The sequence below is a fragment of the Cupressus sempervirens genome, chromosome 3 (assembly GCF_028749045.1).
Source record: "Cupressus sempervirens isolate cs-2001-9-10 chromosome 3, ASM2874904v1, whole genome shotgun sequence".
Classification (NCBI taxonomy): domain Eukaryota; kingdom Viridiplantae; phylum Streptophyta; class Pinopsida; order Cupressales; family Cupressaceae; genus Cupressus; species Cupressus sempervirens.
In genome coordinates this window covers 451398341-451424559 of record NC_143120.1, presented here as the reverse complement: position 1 = coordinate 451424559, position 26219 = coordinate 451398341, and the positions used below count along the sequence as shown (strand labels likewise).

The 26219-nt window shown below is 38.3% G+C and overlaps 1 protein-coding gene across 3 annotated transcripts in view; it reads right to left on the bottom strand.

The window, feature by feature from the left end:
- The window catches only part of LOC149567020 (alpha/beta-Hydrolases superfamily protein), a 106128-nt gene extending 85005 nt beyond the window's left edge, over nucleotides 1-21123 (bottom strand). For 2 of the 3 annotated variants that reach the window (XM_089820228.1, XM_089820227.1), the window contains exons 1-4: nucleotides 20623-21088; nucleotides 9635-9732; nucleotides 9395-9492; nucleotides 9132-9181 (exon numbers count right to left, since the gene is read on the bottom strand). In XM_089820228.1, coding sequence (XP_089676354.1) covers nucleotides 9132-9181; nucleotides 9395-9492; nucleotides 9635-9732; nucleotides 20623-20886 — 510 coding nt within the window. In that variant the 5' untranslated portion in view covers nucleotides 20887-21088. Of the gene's footprint in view, nucleotides 1-9131; nucleotides 9182-9394; nucleotides 9493-9634; nucleotides 9733-20622 lie in introns of all 3 variants that reach the window. The other variant, XM_089820226.1, reaches the window with a different exon arrangement.
- Nucleotides 21124-26219: the final 5096 nt, after the last annotated feature.

The following is a 26219-nucleotide window of genomic DNA, read 5'->3' as shown; positions in this document are numbered from 1 at the left end:
TCATTGTTATTGATACTTATATTATACCCATTCTTCCAACTTACTCTATTAATCATGTCCAACCTTGCAAAATAGTGATCTAGACTTAAAGTCGTATACTAAAATGATTATGTAAAATTATTGAAATCCTCAAAACAATTTAACAAAGTTCAAAATAGTAGTCATTTATCACAGAAATATACCAGTTGGGCTACCCCAACAGCCTCTAGGATTTAGGTACCCATGATAAGGCTTTTCCACATATTACATCATCACTGGATGGCTGGTTCATAATTCCATATCATTGTATCTTGATTTAAGTTTTTATCCTTTTCTTAGTTTTTCTTAACTAATAAGAAACAACAAAAAAATGCAATCATTTGAATTTTGAACCATCTCAGCTCAAAGGAATAAGATTTAAGACCCGATTTATCTTTGAAATTTATTTCATTTGCAGTTTACTTATATCATATATTCTTAAATTAAACTACTCAAATTCTATGTTTAGCTGAGTGGGCAAATGTAAAGTATAAGTCAAAAAGATATTAACTTCACTATACATGTGTGTATTGCTACAAACAATTAGTCCAGAAAAGAAAATGTAACGTCCCCATTTTTGAGTTGCATCAAAGTCAATGAATTTAGCCTATCATTGGGTCCTTGTAGGCTGATACTAGTGATTAGAGAACCTTGTTGTGGAGTTTTTTGGCTCTCCTGTGGCTAATTGTGAGTTTTGGCTCCATTTTGAGGGACTTACTATTTGTAGTAAGTCAACAGATGATTACAATGAGCTTAGATGATTTGGAGTTATATGATGCTTTCAAATGTTACTTTTAACTTTTGGTTTGGGCTCCAAGATTCTTGGAGCGAGCGTCTATTTTTAGTCGCCTACTCAGGACCATTCATCATCTCTTATTGTCGAGATTACTCATGTGCCATCAGATTTTCGATTCTGGTGGTGTTATACCATTTTCACAAGTTGGGTGCACTATTGGTTATAATTTAATTATATTTACTAAGGTTACTATTTTAATTGAAATTGTTTAATGGGCATCTTAGTGTTAGAGCTCGGTGGAATTGAGATGAGAAGTTTAAATCATGGGCAGATGAAACAAGGACCTTGTGTGTTAGAATATCATTATACTAATGGAAAGGTCATTTTTGGAGAATGAGGGAGATTAAATTAATAAAGAGACTTTATTATTTGTCAACTTCAAATTATAACATATAATTGCTTTATGAGAAATGAAGCCATTTAAGTAAAAAGTGTGAGTATGAAGCCACAAGCCATTTAGTGTGAAGGAGAAGCCATCTGAAACAAAATATTCTAAAAGCTTCTCTTAGAGATGGATAATCATTCTTGAAGACATTTTATACTTTGGTGATATGAGGGTTTGAAGGATTGAGTTGCAGAAATTAGAAATTTCTACAGTTTGATGGCACTTTGAGTTGGTTTCCATGTCAATGAACCGTGTGAAATTTTATCTACTGCTAATAATTGAATATATTGACTGAGGAGAAATTCTGATATTGCTGGTGATTGGACGTTGGAGTTCAGTCATGCAAAATCGCTGCAACTTCTGGAGGCAGCGTTGGAGTTTTTCTGCTGCAGATTGGGGCCCTAATTGTATCAGCATGAGACTTTGTGAGGGCAGCGAATTCATCTTGAGGCAGCATTAACCATTCTTGGGCCAGCGTTTTTCTTCTAGGGACTGCTATTGTATATACAGGCCAGCATTTAAGCATTATTATTCCTAGGGAGATGGTGTTTATCCGAAGATCAGCATCCCTCAAAGTTATCAGGCTTTTATTTTTTAAATTCTAAAATAAGACCTGTGCATATATGTTTGGCATTAGAATTACTTGCAAACATTTACATAGAGAACAAGTTTGGTGTAAGTGGTAATTGCATTTGTAATTACATTTTAATTTATATGCATTGTTTCCAATTCTGAAATACAATAAAAGCAAATACAATCTGAAAATAAAATACAGCGAGATAGAGATTGCATGCAAAATGTTTGACGAAATGTCAAACTTCCAAAATTGAAACAGATTCAGTGTTTGTCGAAGGTAAAACTTGTAGCAGTTAATACAGTGGTAAAAGAGCAGTTTCCTGCCATCCTGTGGGGTTGGAAATCTTGAGTTCTCTCATTTGATTTATATGTAATCAGCACTTTATGTTAGTTATAAATGAATACAAGAAAACTACTAAACAGGGAAACGAGTTGAATGGCATGGCTAATCTTAGGAAACAAACAAATGTGTTGATGGAATGGAAAAGCTTAGACAAAATCAGAAAAGGATGGATGAATTGATTTCGAACCCAGCAACCATAGACAGATGTGAAAGGTATATGGCTTTCATTTTTAAAATTTCTTCCCCATAGAGAAAATGGGAAGAGAATCAGGAGGTGTAGCTTCGGTAGCCAACAACCATCAGGTGGTGGAGCCTTTGCTCAGTAGAGTAGCTAGTAATCTTTCTGATATGTTTGATGTTGGAGACTCTTCTCGAGAGCATGTGCTTATGACAAACTTGCTTGAGGACAGTTGCATCGAGTCTCAACATTTACATGAGACAAGAGCTAGTGACCGAGAAAATGTTGATGACATGATAGCCACCATTGATGGCAGCCTTACATCACTTGATCGTAATGAAAATGTTAGTCATACAGGGTCTGATTTTTATGACAGTAGTCCTATTTTTACCCCTTTGATTGTGTTGATGACAAGGTTGGTATGGAGAATGCAATGAGTTTTGACTCACATAATGAGTGTGTTATTTGAGGATTGCATGAAAGATATGAGCTCTAATAGCTCTACTTTTTATGACAATTGTCATAACGGTGAGCCTATGCAAGAACAAGCGACTTCTCCATGTGTAGGAGATGGTTGCATGGAGTTCCCCAATGTTGACACTCAAAATTTGAGTGTTATAAGTTATATGATGTAGATTCATGCCATAATGATTCTTATTTTCATTACAGTGGTGAGTCATTCTTATAGAAGCATGAGAAGTAGAGGTTTTGTAGGTGGATGATGTTGGTACTTGTGATTTGGGTACTACTGCTGTTATTTACAAGGATGACTCGTGCTACAGTGAGTCTAATTTGTCATATCAGACTTTAGCAAATACTTTGGAGATGTCATTGGTTGATGATAAGTCACAAAATTGTGACTCGCAGGGACTTAGAGTTACATGGGGAGTGGAAGCGTGTGAAGAGATTGATATAGCAACAACTTCTACTTATTCAAATGAGACATTCATTGAGGTACCTAACAACAATACCTCAATTGTTGATGTGTGCGAAGCTGACAGCACACATGATGTTATGTGTCATGAGGTGAGTGATGCAAATATAGTTTCCTATTACAATGTTGAGTTTGGGTCAAAGGACATGTGTAGGAGTTAGCAATTACAGGTTCCTTGTCATTTGATTGGGCAACTGAAGATTAGCAATGGCATGATTGCCAGAACTTTAGAGCACTTTGATGTTGCTCAACAAACGTTGGCTACTTATGGTTGGAGTGCCTAGTAATTGATGAGAACTATGATGGCAATCTTTCCCTTGAGGAGTTTCATGCTCTTTGAGAGGCTATCAGGATTATGAGACATAATTATTTATAGTTGTTAGAAGATCAAGGTTTCCTACTCAAGCAAGAGATTGTATATGTTATGATGTCTTAAGGGCAAAGGAGAAGGTTGACGAGCTCACCCATGAACTTGAGGTGCCTATAGACTCCTGCAATCTACTCATTTGGCCTTCTAGGAATCGTAGTCATGTTTGGATGAGGTTACTGTAGAGTTGAGCAGTACAGTCTTCATCAACTACAAATTCAGTACAGACTTCTACAGTGACAGTCGGTGATAACCATACATCCACGTATTGTGGTGATGGATGTGTTGAGGACATGGCTACAAATGTCACTGATCTAGGTGCAGTGGATTCAGCTGGGATGGGTGCTTTGATCAAGAGCTACAAAGAGCCACTTGTCATATCAGGTTCTCCAGAGAGGTCAGTCCATTGACAGGTGATGGAAGGCAGATTTTTTATAGCCGTTGTAATGTAGAGGTGGACTCAATTATGAGTTGTGTGATAGTTCAGAATGGCACTATCTCTTCTTCACTAGACACGTGTCAAGTATCATCTAGTTTGGAGGTCAGCTCTAGTGTTGATTTGTTTTCCTCTTCTAGAAGAAAATCAGTTATTCCATTTATGTTTGATAGTTTGTTGAGCCTCAAAGATGGAAGGACTAGTTGAGGGTTTCAAGAGAGAAGGTTGATTCAACATTCTCTCATTTTGACTCCACACATAGATATGTTGAGTACCTGCTTTGGAGAGCCAATTTTGAGGACAGACAGTATGGGGTTGAGGCTAGTACTCATATTCATGACTTGAGGTTCATCCAAAGAAATTTGGAGGCACTTTGGTCATATTACCTCCACTTGTTTCATGATAGAGAGTATGCTATTGGGTAGGTAGAGAGGCTTGGTACGGCATCTACCCAATCATTCGTTCAAGGTCAAAGATTGGAGTCATCTTCTGATCCCCTAGTTGTTAGTGATGAGTCCTTGACAAATAGCAAAGCATTTTATATTAACTACATAGTCATGAGTCCTCATCATTCTTTCAATCCACACATAGAGGACTTGGTTATGCACCAATGTGGATGGGCTCAGGGATCATACCATCCTTTATGGGATGGGTATATGCCATCTTCAGTGGATAGAGTTAGTTGTTGCAAGTTGGCAAGAAACTACTTACAGAGTCAGTACATCCATGGTGGTTTGGCAAAAGATGAACATCTTAGGTATGGTACAGACATTCGTGGGAGCTCTTGTCTCGGTAGTACTGTTGGACTTCACATTCATAGGGGATTGGTAGGGTGTAAAGGGAAAATGGGTCTATAAGAAATTGTCAGATACCTTTTCTTCCTTTTAATGGATGGATGTGAGCCTTGTTTATATTGGGATCCGAGTGGAGGCACGTTTAGTAGTGCAGGTTGGATGGGTCCCAACAGATTGCTTCAGTGGATAGAGTTAGTTGTTGTAAGTTGGCAAGAGACTACTTACAAAGTCAGTACATCTATGGTAGTTTGGCAAAAGATAGATATCTTGGGTATGGTATAGACACTCGTGGGAGTTCTTGTCTTGGTAGTACTGTTGGAATTCACATTCATAGGGGATTGGTGAAGTGTAAAGGTTTAAAGGAGAATTGGTCCATAAGATATTGCCAAATATCCTTTCTTCCTTGTAATGGATGGATGTGAGCCTTGTTTATATTGGGATCCAAGCGAAGGCACGTTTAGCAGTGCAGGTTGGATGGGTCCCAGCACATTGATTCACCTTCTACAACATGATGATGTTGGGATCTTGTTAGCACAATTGATGCTTGGGTTATTTTCCTTGACTGGCATGGGTTCAAAATTTGGGATCTCGACATACTTTATTGGACACTCTTCAAGATGTTGAGAGATCCTTTTTGTGCATTAGGATTCCAACATGGAATTGCTAGGGAGTTTTTTAGTATGTACATGGTGTGCTTTATTTGCAGATTCATTTATGAATCTCATGTACAAGGTTTGGTTAGATAAACAGTTCAGAGCATAGAGTTTAGAAAGATGGATTGTTGTACCTTTTGCGCAATGTTGGTTATTCTAATGCTTCAGTTTCAACGAGGGAAATTACCCAATCTTCCTTTGGATTTCTAGTTGAGCAAAGTTTCCTTGCAGTGGAGATTACTTGGGGACAAGCAATTTTAGGGAGGGCAGACTATAATGTAACCATTTTTCAGTTGCATCAGAGTTAATGGATTTACCCTATCATTGGGTCCTTGTAGTTTGATACTGGTGATTAGAGGACCTCGTTGTGGAGTTTTTTGGCTCTCTAGTGGCCAAATTGTGAGTATTGGCTTCATTTTGAAGGATTTACTATTTATAGTAAGTCAACAAACAATCCCAATGAGCTAAGATGATTTGGAGGATTTATATGATGCTTTTAGATGCTACTTTTGGCTTTTGGTCTGGACTCCAAGATTCGTGGAGGGAGTGTTTATTTTTAGCAAATCATCCAATCAAGACCATTCATCATCTTTTATCAACGGGATCACTTCTGTGTGACAATTTCAATTCCAGTGTTGTTAGGTCAGTTTTTCAAGTTGGGTGCACTATTGGCTATAATTCAATTATATTTACTAAGGTTCCCATTTTAATTGAAATCGTTTAATGTGCAACTTAGTGTTATAACTCGTTGGAGTCAAAATGACAAGCTTTAAATCATGGACACATGAAATGAGGACCTTGTGTGTCAGAATCATAATAACGAGACTCACCACAAGTCAAGCGAGTCATCGGAGTCAACAAGTCGAGTTACCTCGGCGAAGTCAAAATGACTCGTGACCCTGGCTCGGCGAGTCAACTGAGCTGACTTGCCTGACTTGGCTGACTCGCCTAGGTGACTCAGCTAACTCATCTGAGTCGACTAATTGTAAATTTTTTTGCCTTTGTAGTTACGTTATCGATGTATGTTATGTACGTGATCAAATTACCTTCTATTTTATGATGTTATTGTGTCTTTAAGCTTTATTCAATAATGGGTGCATGAAATTAATTAAGTCCAAAAAAATCTTTAAATTTCAAGGGTTTTATCACTTTGTCGAGTCACAAGCGGTCCGAGCCAGGTCACGAGTCAAGTTACCCTTGCCAAGTCTGAGCCGAGTTTGAGTCTCGTTACTTCAGTCAGAATATCATTATATTAATGAAAAGGTCATTTTTGGAGCAATGGGGGAGTTTAAATCAATAAAGTGACTATTATTTGTCAACTTTAAATTATAACATAAAGTTGCTTTATGAGAAATGAATTCTTTTAAGTGAAAATTGTAAACATGAAGCCACTAGCCATTTGGTGTGAAGGAAAAGCCATTTAAAGTGAAATATTATAAAAGCAAGCTCTTGGAGATGGATATTCATTCTTGACGACACTTTATATTGTGGTGATTTGAGGGTTTGAAGGATTGAGCTGGAAAAATTGGAAATTTCTATAGTCTGATGACACCTTGAGTTGGTTTCCATGCCAAAATATTGTGTGAGTTTTTATCTGCTGCTGAAAATTGAATGTATTGAATAAGGAGAAATTCTGAAACTATGGCAATTGGACATTGGGGTCTGGTTATGCAAAATTGTTGGAATTTCTGGAGGCGGCATTGGAGTTTTTCTACTGCAGATTTGATCCAAGTGTATCTTGAAGACCTCAAAAATTCAACTCACTTAGAATCTCCCAAGATTGGCATCAATGCATAAAGCACGGCAAAACATTCCTAACACAACTTGAAGTGTGTCAAAAGGAGTATGTTTGATTGAGATATGCTTGGTCAAAAGTTCGGTCAAATAGGCATAGCAGAGGTTGACCAAAAAGGTGAAATTTGACCATCCCAAAAGTGGTCAACAATGGGTTTCAAATTGAAGATCTCGTCGAGAGCATTCCAACGACATTCGTTTAGTCAAAAACAAAGCCCTGATGATGTCAACAATGGGTAAAAGTGTGGATCTAATGATGTTAGCATGATGTCATCATGATGACATGGCAGATAAATGTGACACATAAATTACCGTACTAGCTTGATTTTTGCAATTTGAAATTCTAGCCTTGATTTTTTGGATTTAAATGGAGTGTTAGTTGTTATTTAAAAAATTAAAAACAAATAATGTATGCCATTATAAGGGGTTGAGCCCACCCACAACCTCCTAATTCCTATTTATCCTCTCAACCATTGCATTACTAGGTGGTTGTTATAACAATTTCGGAGTTTTAATTTTTAATAAGCTTCTAATTTGTTTAAAAAATAAGGCTTATTTGTTATGTAATTGGGGATATTTGGGTTATTTTTGTTATTGTAAAGAAGGAAAATAATTATTATATTGGTTATAAGGTTTTAAGCCAACTATAGCCAAAATCAAGTATAAAAGGGGGATTATTTTCCTATAAAGGACAAGGGAAACTTGGGATAGTCTTTGTAGTTTTCCGAAAAGGAGCTGGGAGAAAATTCTTATGTATTCTCATTCTTTGTAGAAACTCTTGGAGAGTCTATTTTCTCTTAACAAAGAGTTTGGGGTGAGAGTTATAGAGAGTTTCATGAACTAAGTGGTCTCTTGTGAGAGAAATGAAGAAATAAAAACTTAGTGGCTTCTTTGTGAGAATTTTCATGACTTTCAAGTCAATTGTAAGGCTTCATGCCTGTGTATCCTTGTGTGGAATAGAGTTGCAGATGTATTGCTTAGCATTGTAAAAAGTGACAGAAGGACTAAGCAAGATGCTAACAAGTTCTTGTCATCGCAATGTGGAAGCAGGAAAGAAATTGTAACTCCAAAGAAGACCATGGTGATGTAAGAGTTTTGCATCATAATAATGGCATCAATCTTGCGAGTTTGCAGATCTGGAGACATAGCCAAAGTCTGGTGAACTCCGAAATCAAATCCTTTGCCTCTTATTCTTTCCAATGCATGTTTTTGTCTACTTAATTATTTTTCACATTTCTAAGTATTATTTGCTCAGTTCACAAGCAACATCAATATCGATCTTCATTTTAAACCTGCACCCTAGTGAATCCTAAAATTGTAAGTGATTCATAACAAGGAGTTTACAGATCAAGATTGGGGTTCTACTCATACCAGTGTGGGACTTTGTGAGGGCTGTGAATTCATCCTGAGATGCATTAATCATTCTTGGGCCAGCATTTTTCTTTGAGGGACTGTTATTGTATGTAGAGACCAGAGTTTAAGCATTATTATTCCCAGGCAGTTTGTGCTTATCTGAAGATCAACGTCCCTCAAAGTTATCAGGTTTTTATTTTTTAAATTCTGAAATAAGACTACATCTCTGTTTGACATTATATATACTTGCAAACATTTACATAGAGAACGAAGTCTGTGTGAGTAGTAATTACATTTTAATTTATATGCATTGTTGTCAATTCTAGAATACAATAAAAGCAAATAGAATCTGAAAATAAAATACAGCAAGATAGATCTTGCATGCAAAGTGTTTAACAAAATGTCAAACATCCAAAATGAAAACAAATTCACTGCTTGTCAGCGGTATAACCTGTAGATAGTAAGCAAAACTGAAATAATTTGAACAGTGATTGGAATAATTACATTGTAAAGGTGTTCCCGTTTTGCAGCCACATTATATGATTTAACTCCTTCTGATCAAATGGAAGAGAAATCAGATCCAGTACCATGAATGCATGGAAAAGATCTTTACACCTCTAATGATGAATGATAAACTCAATCAATAGGAAGATATTTTAAAAAAATCTCAGTTTATATTGATTCATAAATGCCAAGACAGCTAATCCATGCGAACCTAAAGATTCACACCTACAATGGAATAAGATCTAAGAAACCAAAGCACTCACCTCCATTATTGAATCCCCAACCAAGAAGGTCAACAGCCCAAGGCTCCATCCCACCAGCCTCAAGCAAAGGGTATGTGTAACGCCACTCTAAACAAGAACTGGATGTTCCAAGATGAACCAGGAAAATAAATATCAATCCACAAGATGACCAAAGAGTCCATCCGGAATCATCAGCATCCATGTGTCGCTAGTAATATTTGATAGAAATATTCCAAATAGAATGATATAGACCCACAATACCTATCAAATCCATGAAGTAAAACCACTGGTGTTGCCTCCATATTTTGTATTAAAGGCGTCACACAGCTACTCATGATTGGATGATCTGAAAGATCAGTCTGCAGTCATTGGAAAAAAGTAAAAGTAATTCCCTCGGCGTTTTAAAAAAATGTGTAACTACAAAAAAATGGACCCCCTTTAAGGTCTGACTACAATGGGAACACGCAAAATAATAACTTCTAACTAGATTCCCCATGACATTCTGGGGGCTGATTGCCCTGTTAGCAGTTTCCATCCTAATTAATAACAAAATCAGAAGAGAATTCAAATTTAAAATAAGGAAACTGTGAATGTATATTGAACTTCTTATCAGACTGGTATAATATTAGCAATTTTCAGATTGTAGAATACTAATTCACAATTTGATTTTGCACGTTATGCTCAGACTGGTTCTTAGACGTTATGATCAGACTGGTTCTTAGATGAATCTGAATTTCAATGGCAATGAAACCTGTGTTCAAATCTGAATATCTAATTGTCTTCAATTCTAAAACCACCAATCTGTACTTGAGAAAGCATTTGTCATTTTCGATGCTTATCTTGGATGATTGGGTGGGTATTAATATTGCTTCCAAAAGACATGTAACCAAAGACATGTCATGAGAGGACATGTCTTCTGTCTGCTCATGACATGACTTTCTACATAAACAAAGATTAATTATAATCCTAATCGGACTTGTTAAGACTTAGCCAATTATCACTTGGGCCAAATTGCCGATCTGCATGTGATATTATAGATCATTGCTCAATCTAAAACAGGCTCAACATGTTCGAATATTATTACACTTGATAATCAGTTGATCAATTCTATGCATGTATATCAGATCATTACTCGACCTGTACCAAGAGAAGATGAATCAACAAATTCAGATTTTTTCAGTATACTTACTGTGGTATATAGAGTTTCAATTTAACACAAGAATGATTGCTTTGTTTCTAAGGTATATGAAATGATAATTCTTATTGAGCAGAAGAACTGTGTATGTGTGCATGTATGTGATCAATACAAGCAATCATCCTTGTATCTGACCGAAGCTACTATGCATAAACAGAAACTAAACTTGTTTTACCAAGGAATTTGTTTTCTCTTCTCTAAATCGTCCATAAAATACTCGAGATAGTCTCCAAGTAATCAACTACAGATATCACTATGTCAACTCTACTACAAACGTTCAAATCACTCTCTACTACAACTAAATAAATGCCAACTACAGTCTCAGTCAAACATGATACAAACATTAAGAAAACATGAAAACAGAGATATAACTTACACAGAAACACGCGCACATAATATGACAACAAGGAATTTACACTAAAGACAACCTAAAAGGGTGAATCTCCAACAAGAGAGAGTTATGTACACCTCATTTCGCTAAATCAGTCACTGTTATAGATGTTGCAAGTCCATAACTGAAGCCATGATAACATCATTAAACTCATACATGCCTGTAATGTATCTGTGCAACTCATAAACATTGTCATTCTTCTACTTGCGTTTATAAAATGAACATCAAAACAAGGATTACATGAAGCGCCAAGCATTCTGACCTCATGTTTGCACATTATATCCCATTCCCCTATCCTTCTACAGCACCAAAATGGGAGAATGTCAAAAGAATTGATTCAAGAAAAAAAGCCCTTCCTATTTCATATTCTCCCAGTGTAATGATAAAACAGCCATTTCAACAGACCGGTGATTGTGTTTTTGCCAAAGTAGGAGGCACTTTCACCAGTTGTGACAACCAGTGGAAATGATAAAATTGATTCTGCTCTTGATTTTGAAGTCAGCAACTCGTTTTGAAAACTCTTGAGATGCTTTTGATCACCTCAAACACAACTCTGAAATGTCCATAACCTTGCATTCTTCTACCACAATGTTTTTACATTGATTTCTTGAGTCCAAGTCACTTGACACCTTCTTGACTGAAGTAGCTTCCCTTGACCCTGCTTGTCTACTTTAGCTTTACCAGAATTTTGAATTACAACTTCCCCATTGGAAGGAATTTGGTCCCCAAAAGCTAAAGAGCTAACTAAATGCAGGAAACATTTTTCCACATCATCCTTGCAAATCCATTTTGCTCTGTTTGGAATTTGACATATTGATCCTATCAGACATGACTGGTATTCTCCACATCTTGTTCTTGTTGCATTCCTATCCAAGACAGTCACTTTCTATATCTTCTTTAATAACTTGAGCTAAATCATCTATCAAAAGCAACACAACATCCTCTTCCTTGTCTAACACTGAAGGCCAAACAATCAAGACTTCTCCACATTGATGACTGCGTACATCCTTGTGTATGTGGGTAGGTCCTACTGAAAAGCATCTTTTCCCACCTTCAATTATCCGAAAAGGACCATAACTGATTTGATTCAACTTCTTATGAGGGCCTTCAAGCCTCTGTTTACGTCTGTATCCCACAAATTGTCACGGAGTTGGAAATTGTGTTTCACTTTATATTGATCATGACAATGTTTGGACTGTTGAGTTTTTCTTGAGCACCAGGTATATTTCCCATGCCTTATCAATGAATTTGTCAATCTTTTTCTCCTCCATATCTCTGTTTTTGATTCCATCCTTTGACTGTCCCAAATGAGCACAAAAAGAATATAGTGTAAAAACCCAAAGCAATCCCCAAATAGAGACAACTTGATTGAAGAATGGATTATTACCCAATAGTAGGGGTATTGCATGTAAGTCAATTTCTCATCCCATCCTTTTAGAAACCTCTGATCATGATAACAAAACTGGTGCATCCATGTTGTATTTAAAAAATCTATTTGACTATCCATTTTTAGATAGGAAGTGCTAGACCTTTTCAGCTTGGTGTACATTTTCTCCCGAATTATATGCCAAGTTTAACCAAGAAGTGAGCATACCTATCTAGGATTTCTCTTTGAAGGCCCAAAATGAATCAAAAGATTCAACATTCTTAAAAAAAGCTTAGTCACATCATTACTAGCTACTCATTTTAAAAGCAATCAGGATGGACATCTTGCTAAACTGGTCTACTAAAACAAATTGGTTGTCACATCAATGTTTAATTAGTGTAAGTCCACCTCCAATCTCCATGAATATGTTCTTCCATGGTCTCACAAGCACGGGTAAAGACTGGTAAAGCCCTAGTTTATTTGTGCTAAAAAGTTCGCAACTTCTAACAATTTAGAAATATCAACTTGTATGAATGGCTGATATATATATGATTGAACGACAGCAACTATTGTTTACCATACTGGTAAAGAAATCAACGCATACAGACAATAGAACACGAATAGCAGAATTTATTCGCATATGCCAGACATACATTATGCTTGATAATATCCGTAATAGTAGATTATTGATGCTTTACAATGATCCCAGACGGGATATAAATACTACCGCCGAACCTTCCCAAAGGAGTCCGTCAGCCACAACATTACATCCACTACAAACTATTTACTGACGATGTCGGCTGCAGAATATAGAAACACCGCCGGACATCACCCCGTCGGCTATAGAATACAGAAACACCACTGAACCCATCCAGTCGGCTAACACCATCCCCCCAAAAAGAAAAGTCGTCTCCGGACGACAATTACAAAATATCTGAGACAAATTAACAAACAAAATACATTAACAGAGTGACTACAACAAAAGAAATCTGCTTCTGACACATCACTATCACCTTCGTCCCGTGCCTGTAGCCTCTGCTAACACAACACTGTCTCCTCAAGCTGACATTGATAGCCACCTGTGCTGCTTTCTTTGTTTTCAATTCCTCGGTACCCTGAGCCAAGTGTCACTGCACTACCTCCAATTGGATGATTAGCTCCTCCCGAGCTCTCTACGCATCCACTAAGACAGCCTCACAGCCAACACCTGCTCCCACTGCCTCTGGTGCAGCAACTTCAACTCTTCTCAACTGGTCAGACTCCCACGACTGATATCCGCAACGACTGGGGTCCAGGGGGCAACGCCCCCGCAGGGTCCGAGCAGGCGCTACCCCTCGCCGCCAAGACCAAAATAGGACTCTGAAACCCACACAAAACTGCACAGAACACACCATTTCTGTCATTTTCTATCGATTCTGCACTTTTTCTGGCAACCACGGATGCGTCCCCTTTCCTTTGGCATCATCTGTAACTCATTCCAAACAACTTGAATTTGTCGTCGTTTTTTTTTTTTTTTTTAAATTTTCTTTTGCAATTTCTCCTTCCTGACGAAATTAGTGTGCCTCTCGAAACTCTTGGCGGAAATCCTAATCCTCTGGATGGAAACTGCCGAGCGCACAAATTGAGAACCGCCAACGACAAAAGAATGATGGCCAACTGCCCGAAAAATGAGAACAGCCTTCCCTCGTATGCCGACGCCGATTACGTTGTTCAACTGAAGCACAGAGAAAACCCAAGAAAGCGCCTGCGAAAAACAGCATGCTCCTGATGGACTTTGTTCTATTACTTCCCCGTCCTCTAGAAGGTTTGCGTCTGCTACAGATTAGAGCCCGCGGCGGAAAAAAAATGGAAGTCTTGTATTCCCGCGGAGAAGTCTGCTGGCCGAAGGAGTTTGCTAAGTCTTTGACAGAGGACATTATGTTTCTTTTTGAGCGGAGCCTTTATTTTATGCCCGCGGACCATTCCTTTACCGACGGAGACTGATTTAAAGCCTGCGGGCTTTCTTTGGCGAGAATGTTTTATAAAATTTTATGCCCGCGGACATCTGCCCACGGGGCTTTTAACAACCCGCGAACAGTCCGCCTCCCTGCCCACGGACAGGCTGCTGCCCGCGAGGTCTTTCTCTGCCCGCGGACAGGCAGTTGCCCGCAGGACTTTCTCTGCCCGCGGACAGGCTGCTGCCCGCAGGACTTTTCAGTCCGCGGGGCCCCTCTTTTTTCTTTTTTTTCCTTTTTTTTATTTTTTTTCTTTTTCTTTTTTTCAAATTTTTTTTTTTTTTTCTAATTCTAATACATCAAATAACAGTGGTACCTCCAGATGACGTCGCTGCGAGAGAGTCCTGTAATGACGACGCTGGAGGATTCAATGACGGCAAGAACTTTCTTGCACGATATAGTTTCAACTTAGATCCGTTAACTGACTAAGCCATCTCCTGTCCGTCAAAGATCGCTAGTTTGATTGCTCCATTGTTGCCGACCTTCCGAATCTAATATGGTCCAACCCATCTGCCCTTAAACTTTTCCACTTTGATTTCATTCTGACCGTCGTACGGCTTACGTTTGTTCTGTGCCACCCCTGTCGCCCAATGTGCCTGCGGTCGTCACACAACTAGATTATTTCTTTGCTGTCGGTGCCCTTCCACTAATTTTATGCTACGGTGTAACCTTTTCTTTCCACGCGGTCCATTCACCATGTACCGGACAGTGGCATCTTTCGTTTTTCTGTGTTCAAACTATATGTTCTTCCCCTCAGCTTCAGCCATGGCAGCTTTTCCTTCTTCCGCTTCCCTGCATTCCTCCAAACATTCATTTTCCTGTGTTTTGTCACGTTCGTCGACCGTTAACATATTGCAACTCGGAAACAGTTCGTAGTCTTCTATTTGCCAGTGGAACAGGCCATTCACCGAGTCCAGGTCGTCATCATTCGATCCTCCATCAAGTCTCAATGCTCCTTCTTCGTCTAGTTCCATTCTCGTCTTTGCTTCGTCGTCACTTTCGCCATCACTTTCTGAATCTGACGATGTTGCCTCCTCGCCGACCATTTGTGTGTGCAGGTCAATTGTGAATCTTTTGCCTCCGCCCTCCATTGATAGGGTATTTCGTTTCCAATCATGCTTTACTTTTGCTTGCACCAACCAATCTCGTCCTAGAATAGCATCATATCCTTTTCTTTTCAATGGAATAACCACAAAATCCAATAAAAATGGTTGCGTACCAATAGTTACCGTTTGCGTCCTTAAAGTTCCCAACGGTTTGATCCCGTGTTGGTCTGCCATGAGCAACTGAAATGCAGGTGGCCACAATGTCGGCTTTCCCAACTTCTTCCAAGTATCCTCCGGCAAGACATTCACGCCGGACCCTCCATCAACAATTGTGTCTGTCAAAACATTTCCCAAAATCCCCATTTCCATGACCGCCGGATGTCGTCCGGATGTCAATGCCAGCAGCGTTGGGTCTGTTGTCATCACTTTCCTACTATCCCTTCTTGTGTCCTCCAGTGCTTTCGAAAACGGTGTATGATTAAAATGGTCGTCCGTAACTGGGGCATTGTGAGAAGGAGGTCACTTATCTTGACCGGTATCTCCATTTGTAAGATCTGTCGTACAATGTTTTGTTCTGCAAAGTTCTTTGCCAAGGTGTCAGTGATGTCCTTCAACTGAGATGTCCCTGCCGACAATGCCTTTGCAATTTCCGCCTGCGCTTCCCCCAATTTTCTCTTTTCCTCCGCTTGCCTCCGTGTAATTGCCAGAACCTACTCTACCTCCGTGCCGATAGTGATTAAGTTGACTCCAGACTTTGGACACTTGGAATCTTCGTGATCGCCGGGTCCGCACCATCTGCATAATAATTTCGGTGTATTTGCCGCTATAAAATCCCACGCAAAATGACCCCACAAATTACACGCTCGCATTGAACGATTGGCTGTCCGTTTGCATCATACTGAGTTCGACTTCGGCTCCCATTATTATTGTTATTGTTTGCATTATTGTTATTTTGCCCTCTGTTATTATTCCTATACCCTCCGGATGTGTCACCATCAATGTTTGCAGTTCCGTTATTGCCCGACGGGGAAGCCTCCTGCGTAAGAAGCACCTGCGGAGATCCTCTTGTCTTCATGTTAAAGGGACAATCCTTTTTCGAATGGCCCATGATCTGACAGATGTCACAGAATTGGTTCTTTGGACACAATCCCTTAGTATGACCGTCGGTCTTACATTCCGTGCACCACAGTTCACTACCTTTTGGCTCCCTCTGCATATTTTTAAACTCCTTCATCATTCGAACCTTATCCTTCTGTAAGGCATGAACCTTTTTGCTACTACTTCGTCGTCGCTGCTATCATCTCCAGCAGATTCGTCGTCATCAGAGTCAGAGGAGCTAGTTTTCTTCTTCTTTGTCTTGTTCGCACTTTCAAGGTCCAGTGCTCTGTTATAAGCATCCACATATGATGACGGTGGCACAATTTTCATTTTCCTCCGCAACTGCGAGCGTAGGCCATCCACAAACCACCTTTTCTGCAATCCGTCCACCGGCTTGCTTTCCATTTTGTTTATTAAGTCTTTTAATCTCCTGGCGTAAACACGGACAGTTTCGTGCTTCCCTTGCTTGGTATTGAAAATTTCCGCTACGATTTCATTATCATCCAGCAAGAGTTTAAATTCCGCCAAGAACTCCTTTTTAATGTTATCCCAGCGATTTAGCTTTTGCGGATCTGTATCCAAAAACCAATCAATCGCGACACCCCGTAGGGTTGCCGAAAATTGTCTCATCCAGTCGTCTTCATCAGTTATGCCATTTGCCCTCCAGATCGTTTCACATGTCTTACAATGTCGAATGGGATCGGCCATACCATCGCCATTGAACTTTGGCAATTTCTCTTTTGGTCCCGCCATCACAACACTGGAGGTCTGCACTGTCACACCGGAGGTCTGCACTCCTACACCGGCAATCGGCACTCCCACACTGGCGGTCGGCACTCCCACACCGGCAGTCTGAACTCCCACACCGGTGGTCGGCACTCCCACACCGGAGGTGTCGACAGCTGCGAACCTTGGTGAAGAAGAAGGATCCTCTGAAATTGTTTCCCACAGAAGTCTATCCTGGACGAAGAGATCACTCCACGCTCGTGCTCCGTTGGCACTGCGAGCCGTGCAAGTTGATGCTCTTCCGTCAGAGTTTTCCTCCCTTGGCGAACACAAGTTCAAGAACTCCTCCCATGCTTCTTCCACCAATTCCACCCGTTGCCGAGTCTCCTCCAACAATTCTTCCGCGCTCCAGTGTCCATCGGCAATCTTCTGAAATCTCCGTCGGCGTTCGGCTTGCTGTGCCAGAATTAAATTCTCTTGCGCAGTACGGATTCCATCTTTTCCCTTCGCCTTATTTCGATCCTTGTTAAGCTGATTTGGCATTAATCTTCATTCCTCCCACCTTCCAGATTCATAAGGCAACGGCGCCAAATGTTTACCATACTGGTAAAGAAATCAACGCATACAGACAATAGAACACAAATAGCAGAATTTATTCGCATATGCCAGACATACATTATGCTTGATAATATCCATAATAGTAGATTATTGATGCTTTACAATGATCCCAGACGGGATATAAATACTACCACCAAATCTTCCCGAAGGAGTCCGTCGGCCACAACATTACATCCGCTACAAACTATTTACTGACGACGTCAGCTGCAGAATACAGAAACATCGCCGGACATCACCCCGTCGGCTACAGAATACAGAAACACCGCCGGACATCATTCCGTTGGCTACAGAAACACCACCAGACCCATCCAGTTGGCTAACAACTATCTTTGTCACCCCAAAATAGGTTTATAAGTTGTTTCTATAATGATAAGAAACTCCTCCAGCTAGAACTTGACCAAGCTCAAGACTATGTTTTATAATAATCTCTAGTTGATAAATCTCAACAATACATTATAAACTTGTCTTGCAAGAAGTAGAAAGAAGACAATTCACCAAACCAAGAGCATACAAAACATCAACTTATGGTGTGTGGAAGTAAACAATCCCTGATACAGTAATAAGACATGTTATCATCACCAAGTTCTATCTATATGAAAACCTTCTGCTCCTAAAGTCTACTTGAAATCTTCTTATTAAAGGTCATATGCCCAAATGCTCAGTTATCCACATACAACAACACATGTAATTCCTTAGGCTAATTGATGTAGACCCTTAGCCTATTCCCTTCGCAAGCATAAACATTTAGTGGAGACCTTGGCCTATTTAATTCCCCTAGGCTAATTGGGATGTGACAAAGGAATAATTAATTAATTTATTATATTATGTTATGTTATCTAAAGACAATCATTTGATGGGCAATTTATATTAAATTAATAATTTCACTAAAGTTGGACTGTTATTTTAAAGGTGACTTATTTCAGGACCCAAAAATTAAATTAAATCAAAAAGAGATTTCAAAAGCCATTTTGAAGGGGAAAATGAAAATAATATTTTAGTTAATTCAAAAAGGTATAAAAAGGAGAGTTTAAACTTTATACAGAGAAAATTCATTCAATACATTTTTATCAAACTCCAGCTTGTGTAGGTCAAACTTTTTACATCTAGATTGTCTAGGACAAAAACTCTTCAGCAAGGAATGGTTTCAGGGACAAAACCGTCCTAGCCATTTGAGTGACTTCATCTAGGGCTCACCAATGTGTTGAAAGTTTGTATGAGATTTTACTGTGTTGGAATAAATTATTTTGGAAATTTGGAGAGATGGAAAAGGATCATATTGAGATACTAAGTGAAGATTGAATACTGGCACCATTGGTATACAGGTTAATTTATTTGTTTCTTCAAGCAATACCACTTCCTGGTGGCACTTTTGTTGCTTATACAAGATTCATAAAGCAAAGCGAGAGCGCATGAGGTTTAGGACAGAAGGCACGGTACTTAGTAAACTGATTTGTGGCCTCCGTTCACTGAAATTTCCAGCCACATGATTCCCACAATAAGCCACCATGTCCAGCAGACTTCTAGTGAGAATTCCAGCCATTAAGAATGTTATACCAGCCTGAATTTTGCTGCAGCAGAGTGGGAATGGCCTTGAGTTTTAGCTATAGCATTAAAGCGTCAGTTTTAGATCAATATATGAGCTTTTCTACAACATAGGGAAGTTATGACATCATTGTATTACTGCAGCAAAAATTCCAGGTATCATTTTATCCAAAAATATCACATTACCTTACCCAGACGTCACAGTAGAGACAGGGGTAATAGGAGTATTTTAGTGAATACACACAGGTCTAGAGTTGATTATAGAGTGGATTATAGAGGTGAGCCCTGTCACAGTAGAGACGGGAGTAATAGGAGTATTTTAGTGAATACACACAGGTCTAGAGTTGATTATAGAGGTGAGCCCTGTGGTACACATGGCAAGCCTTTGCATCCTACTTTTCTGATGCCTGAGTTGGATGAGGCTAGTGTTGAGGTTGAGGCAGCACCTTTTGCTAATGATGTGGTGGCTCTATATGCAGGATGGGATACTTTACCATAGGATGTGAAATAGAACCTGAACTTTGACAGGTTTATGACCCACAATAAAGCATTTTCAAGGTAGACCTGATGGGGCACAAAGGCCTAGACACAATAATTTAAATTAGGCAACCAACAAGTTGATTTTGACTCATTTTGATGAAATGGTAAAGTAACAACTAGAGCTTGGGTTCACAAGCTTGACACATATCTCTCTCTCTCTCCTATGTTTGAGGAGGACACTATCTGGTTTGTTATGTTGCATTTGGACGGCATAGCGCATGATTGGTGGTACCATGGGTTAGTTTCTTTACATCATGATCAGAGTACATCCTACCAGGAGTTTGTGGATAGACTGGTAGAAACGATCACAAGGATCCAGAAACTTATTTCTAGAACCTTGCTCAGCTCAGGCAGTCTAGAGTCTTTCATTAGTGAGTTTCTGAGACTCTTTGTCATGGTTCCTAATATGTTAGAGAAACAATTGGTCATGCTTTTTACAAAGGGTTTATAGGAGCCCCTCAAAGGGTGGCTTGAGGCATTTAGATATTTGATCCACATTTCCTGCAGGGGACCATCAAGAAGGCCAGGAACATGGAGCTTTAGATATTTCAGCTCCTAAAGGATACAATATATTCAATAGACATGAACTTTCATGATAATTACAATGCTCATATGCTACACTAGCGGAAATACTAAGCATAGTTCTTAAAATGCAGTTTCAAACAACAATTCGCATTGTCAACAGAGTAAAAAGTTTAATAAAACACAGCAAGTACGTATATAAGTCGTCTACCTCCACAGGAAGCCTCTGAATTCTTGCGGCCATTTTAAGAGCTGCAGAATCTTCCATCGGTATCACTTGCCGAGATAAATATGAAGATAAAAATGAAGGGAATTTGAATTCTTCTGCATTTTTTCTTTCTAGTGTACAAACTGCCCTGCTTCTAAGTTGAATCTTTTTGTGAATGTTTCTAGTCCTGCACAAATTAATGGGGCTCCTGTAAACACGAGCTGACTCGGATGGAACTAATGTTCCTGGTGCAGAAACAGGAACCATCGGAGGATTTTAATTATATCTCCCCGATGGTCATTGATAATCGTGTCTTTCAGATAACTCAGTTAATCTCATGGTCGAGATAGATATTTTTTGAATCTATTTATTTATTCTCTTCTAGTTTTGTTTACGGCTACTGAATTGATTTTGTGGCGTCTTTTATCATCAATGCGCTGGAAGGAACGGAATGGGTTGGGCATTCTCCCTATTTAATTATGTGTTTGTACCTTGGGTTTAAATGGGATTTCTATTGATGATTTTACTTGTATCATTATCACTCACTATAAGTCCGTTCTGCTATGGTTTTCGAAGGTTTTGGATGATGCTTTTCTTTTTTTTCTTTTTTATGTGTTCTCAAATCTAATTGGTCGTATTGATGTTTGATAGTTTTAGCCTATTAAATCTATGAGACAATTCATGTTAGAGAAATTAATATAATAAGACTATATATATATATATATATATATATATGTCATTTTGTTAATTAAAAGAGTATATGTTAATGAAAGGGACATGTATATCAAGACAGTGATTCGGGCTCTTTCTATTTACAGGTGTCGTGTAAACTCCCCCTACTAGTGTTATGAAGGGTTTTGATGCTTTGTCTCGGCAATTTCTTTGGTCAAAAAATCTTCTTTCTTCAAAGTGGAGCTTAGTCAATTGGGACATGGTCTCCTACCAAAGTTTGCTGGCAGTCTGGGTCTCAGATGTATGGCTCTCGTTGCCAAGGCTTTGGCTACTAAGTTATACTGGAGGTGGTGCAATAATCAGGATCAAGATTGGGCTAAGATTCTGGCCCAAAAGTGTTTTCTGAGAGTGGATTGTCAGGATATCCTAAGACTAGCTTTAGCTGGGAAAGGTTCCTTTATTTGAGATACTCTTAAAAGGGGAGCTCATCTTATCAAGGAGGGTCTTTTCTAGATATGTAATGAGGGATCGAGTGCTTTATTCTGGCAAGATTCATGGGATGGCCATCCTCCCATTCTATCTAGCTACCCCCATTTCTAGCCTCTTTGCCATATCTTTACGGTTGCTGGGTGGACTAAGGTGGCACATTTCAAGATTGTCAAACGGTGTGGATCAGTGGATGTGGCTTGTTGGAAGGACCCACAAGAGTCGCCTTTGGGTGGTCCCATGGAGATTTGGGTTGAACTTGTTAGCCTCCTCCTTGATAGGCTATTAGTTCCTATAAAGACAAGGATATCCTTGTTTGGGGTCTATGTCCTAAAGGAAAGTTCAATGTGGCCCAAGGTTATGCTTGGTTGGATAAGCAATGGCATGGACTAATTGAAGTTCCCTAGTGGAAGAAGGTTTGGTATAAGTTTTCTTCGCCTAAGTGTAATTTTTTCTTATGTCTAGTGGCTCAAAAGAAATGTCTTACTTGAGATAACCTTCAAAGAAGAGGGTTCCATGGGCCATCTCTCTATACCCTCTATATGATGAATGGGGAGAGTGTATCCCACTTATTTTTCTTATGCCCTCTCTCTAGAGAAATCTGACATAAGTGGTAGGAGGCGTGGTGTCATGGTTGCATTCATGTCGAGTCTCTTATTGAATTTTGGGAGAGCCTTGGTAGACCCCCAGTAAAAACCACTTTCCTCCATGTGGCCTGGGTTGTTGGACCTACTTTCATTATATGGAATCTTTGGCTGGTATGTAATTGCAGGATTTTTTGCAGCTCTAGTTTGGGAGTCACTAAATTGTGCTAGATGATTTTGTGCAAACTCCAGGAAACTATCTATGCCAAGTGTGATATGATGAAATATGTGGACCCTGGAGATTATAGTGTAGTAAGGAATTTGGGATTGGTGGACAAAGGAATGGGAGGCACAAGCAGTAAGAGATCTCAATCACTCGAGAGAAAGGTTTGTGGAGTTGGGAAGTGGAGGCCACCTCTGATTGGCATCCTTAAAATTAATATTGATGGCTCTTCCCACGAGAACCCTAGGCAGGCAAGTATTGGGGGTATTGGAAGAGGTAAGGATGGTGAAGTTATCTTTCTTTTCTCGGATTATAAAGGAATTCATTCTAATAATCTAATGGAGGCCCTTGCCATCAAGCTAGCTATTGAGCAGGGATGTTCTTTGGGATGGAGGAAGATTATTTGTGAGTAAGACTCTCACATTATTGTGGATATGATAAATAACCAAAGAGTGGATGATGTTAACTAGTAGCTAGCCTCTATTATTAGAGAGATTTTGTATCTTAGTAGCTATGTGGATTGGATCTCTTTTTGTCACATTCCTAGGGAATGGAATGGAGTGGCTGATGTCTTGGAAAAATGGGTGTTGGAGAAAGGAGTTGGTTGGGATGTCACAGAAAGGGATGGACTTCCTGTTGATTATACTAGGATTTTTGATCAGTTAGTGGAAAAGGATAGGATTTAATTGTTATTGTGGTTTGTTTCTGGCTCTTTTGGGCCTGAGGCCTTCTATATTATTTTGGCTCTAATTGAACAAATTTTTACCCCTCTTTTTTCAAAAAAAAGGGGGCATGCCTATCCATATCTCATCCACAATATAAATAAGAGAGATTGTTGCCTTTGAAAAACACAAACCGAAAATAGCATTGCTAATACATTTGTAGCAATCCTCATTCCTCAACATGGTATAAATAAAATATTAAATATATCAGAGGAATACTTCAGAGAGAAATTTTAGTGATCACTGATAGATAACTAAACTAGAAAAAATTGTTAAAACTGGATCACCCACAACTCACCACAAGAGAAACAAAGGGAATACATAGTATCCAAGCTAGCAGAAAATAAGCAATCAACATTCAAGGGAATATATAAGAGATTAGAAATATTTATTGCAACATATATATTAGCTCAATAATATCAAAGCATACATTAGATATCCCATCAAGGACATAGACCATAAACCCATTAAGGAGGTCAATAAAATATGACTCAATATGTCCAACCAGTCTCAAACCACATCAATGGTTATACTATAATATTAGTAACAAAGGTTGCCACAAATCAAGGAAAGTACATTAAATAAATTGACAAGGGTCAAACCATATTATCAAACTCATTGGACAAAGTTAATGGATTGAACTAGACACGTCAATAAGGTAGGTAAATATATTACCACATGTGCACAAGAGAATCATTCCCTTCTAATGTGAGGTCAAGGTACTAACTGACAGCAAGGGTCATGGACCAAACTCTAAAGGGGACAAATTATTATTGGAGAATGGGGATTAGTGGCAAGTATATGTTAAGGTGGATGAAGCTCTATAGAAGGTAGAGGCATTAGGTACTGAGTCAATAAAGGTAAGTGATAAGGGTAGAGATGTACCTCTTGGTTGAAATAAAAGTATATATGAAAATAAAGAATATATATGGGAGAATCAATAATATAATTTGTATTGGATATTCTTTATAGGAAGGTATAAGGAATGAAATTAATCATGTATCTATGAGCTTGGAAGTTGCAACACTAATCTATTAGTGGTGCTAAAGTGGATCAAGTATTGTGTGAAGGGCATTATCCTTTGACTACAAGAGATAAGTATTTTCTTATTATTATATCTTGAGAACTACCTTTACTTACTTTTGTAGTTAATCTCTTTATTGTATTTCTATGCTTACTGTAAGAGCTATTTGCCTTGATCATTTCCTTTCCCTCTGGAGATGTCCTTGCAAGAAAAGGAAAATTGATATCAGATGCAAAGGGAGTTTGACAATTTATCAAAGGCAACATTGGATGAGGAGTTCAAAAGATTGATATTCAAAGGGAGTGAAAATCCGTGTGTGTGACTACATGATTTTGATGGGCCTACCTCCTATATACATCATGAGGAAGTGACGACGTCCAAATGATTATCACTTGTATTTGTAAAATTTATTGGAAGGCAGTGATCTTTCAATAACTTAATCTTCTATTATGATGAAAATCTTATGATGTCTAAGCAAGTTATGATAGATTACAACTCACATGGTGGATAAAGTTCCTTAAACGGACCATAGCCCTCTATTGTGATGGACATCTTACGATGCCTAAGTAGATTATGATAGATGAAAACTTGCATGGCAGTTTAAGATCCTTAAATAGACCATAATCTTCTATTCTCATAGATCTTATGATGTCTGAGACAAATCATGATAGATTGTATCTTGCATGATGGATTAAGTTCCTCAAATAGACCATTAATGTTTCTATGGTATGTATTATTGAGAATACATTGTCTGTAGATATTTTTTGAGTGCTTGGTGAATATCATGTAATTTGATAATATTTGAGGCCATTACTCTTGATATCATGAGATGATATCTAAATAGCATATATCTTATTATCAAATATTTATTTAAATTTTTCACTCCTGATATTAGGTTGAGGTAACATCTATTCATGTGTTTATCCTCCCTGGTTAAGAGGGAGTGTTGATGTTTGGGAGCTTCAATCAAATAAACCTATGAGACATTTATAATGTAGATATATACACATATTTATTATATATGAGATATAATATATATTCATTATATTTGAGATAAATTTGTATATCTACTTGTATTATTATGTTTCAGAAATTAATATAATAAGACTTAATGTGTGTGTGTGTGTGTGTGTGTGTGTGTGTGTGTGTGTGTGTGTGTGTGTGTGTGTGTGTATTAATTAAAAGAGTATATGTCAATGAATAAACATGTTTATCCATGTCTTGTCCACAATAAAAATAAGAGAGATTGTTGCCTTTGAAAAATACATACTGAACAAGCAATGCTAATACATTTGTTGCGATCTTCATTCCTCAACAGATCGATAATCATTTTGTTGATGATTTTTCTTATTAACATTTCTTGTTGAGGAAAAATAAAAGCTAAAAGATCTAGTATAGAATGAAAAAAATTGCATGTAATAGGTAGCCTTTTTTCATCAAATATTGTTGGCTCAATCGTTATGCATGGAAATAGATTGATTAAGAAAAGACAAGATTTCTAGGCATTTCTTTTGATTTTTAAGATCTATACCATATTTGTGGCCACCAATTATGTTTAGAGTTGGAAAAAAAGTTGCCTAATAAACTACCAAGACTCAAACCTGGATGAGAATATTATGTGTGTTGTACAGTCTTAGCTACTACTCATGTTGATTATTCTTCGTGTTGGTATCTTTGAAAGATTGGTTGCTAAAATCTTCCAAAGATCACATGGGATTTTTTATGGCTTCATCTAATCATTACAAAAAAAGTTTGTAGAGTGGTTTAAGAATTTTTATCCCTCCCTCATGGTTCTAGAGAGATTAATTTAATTTCAATTCAATGTCAAAGTACAACATTGTGCGTCAAATATTATTGAAGTCCTTAAAAGAAATCAAACTTTGAATTTT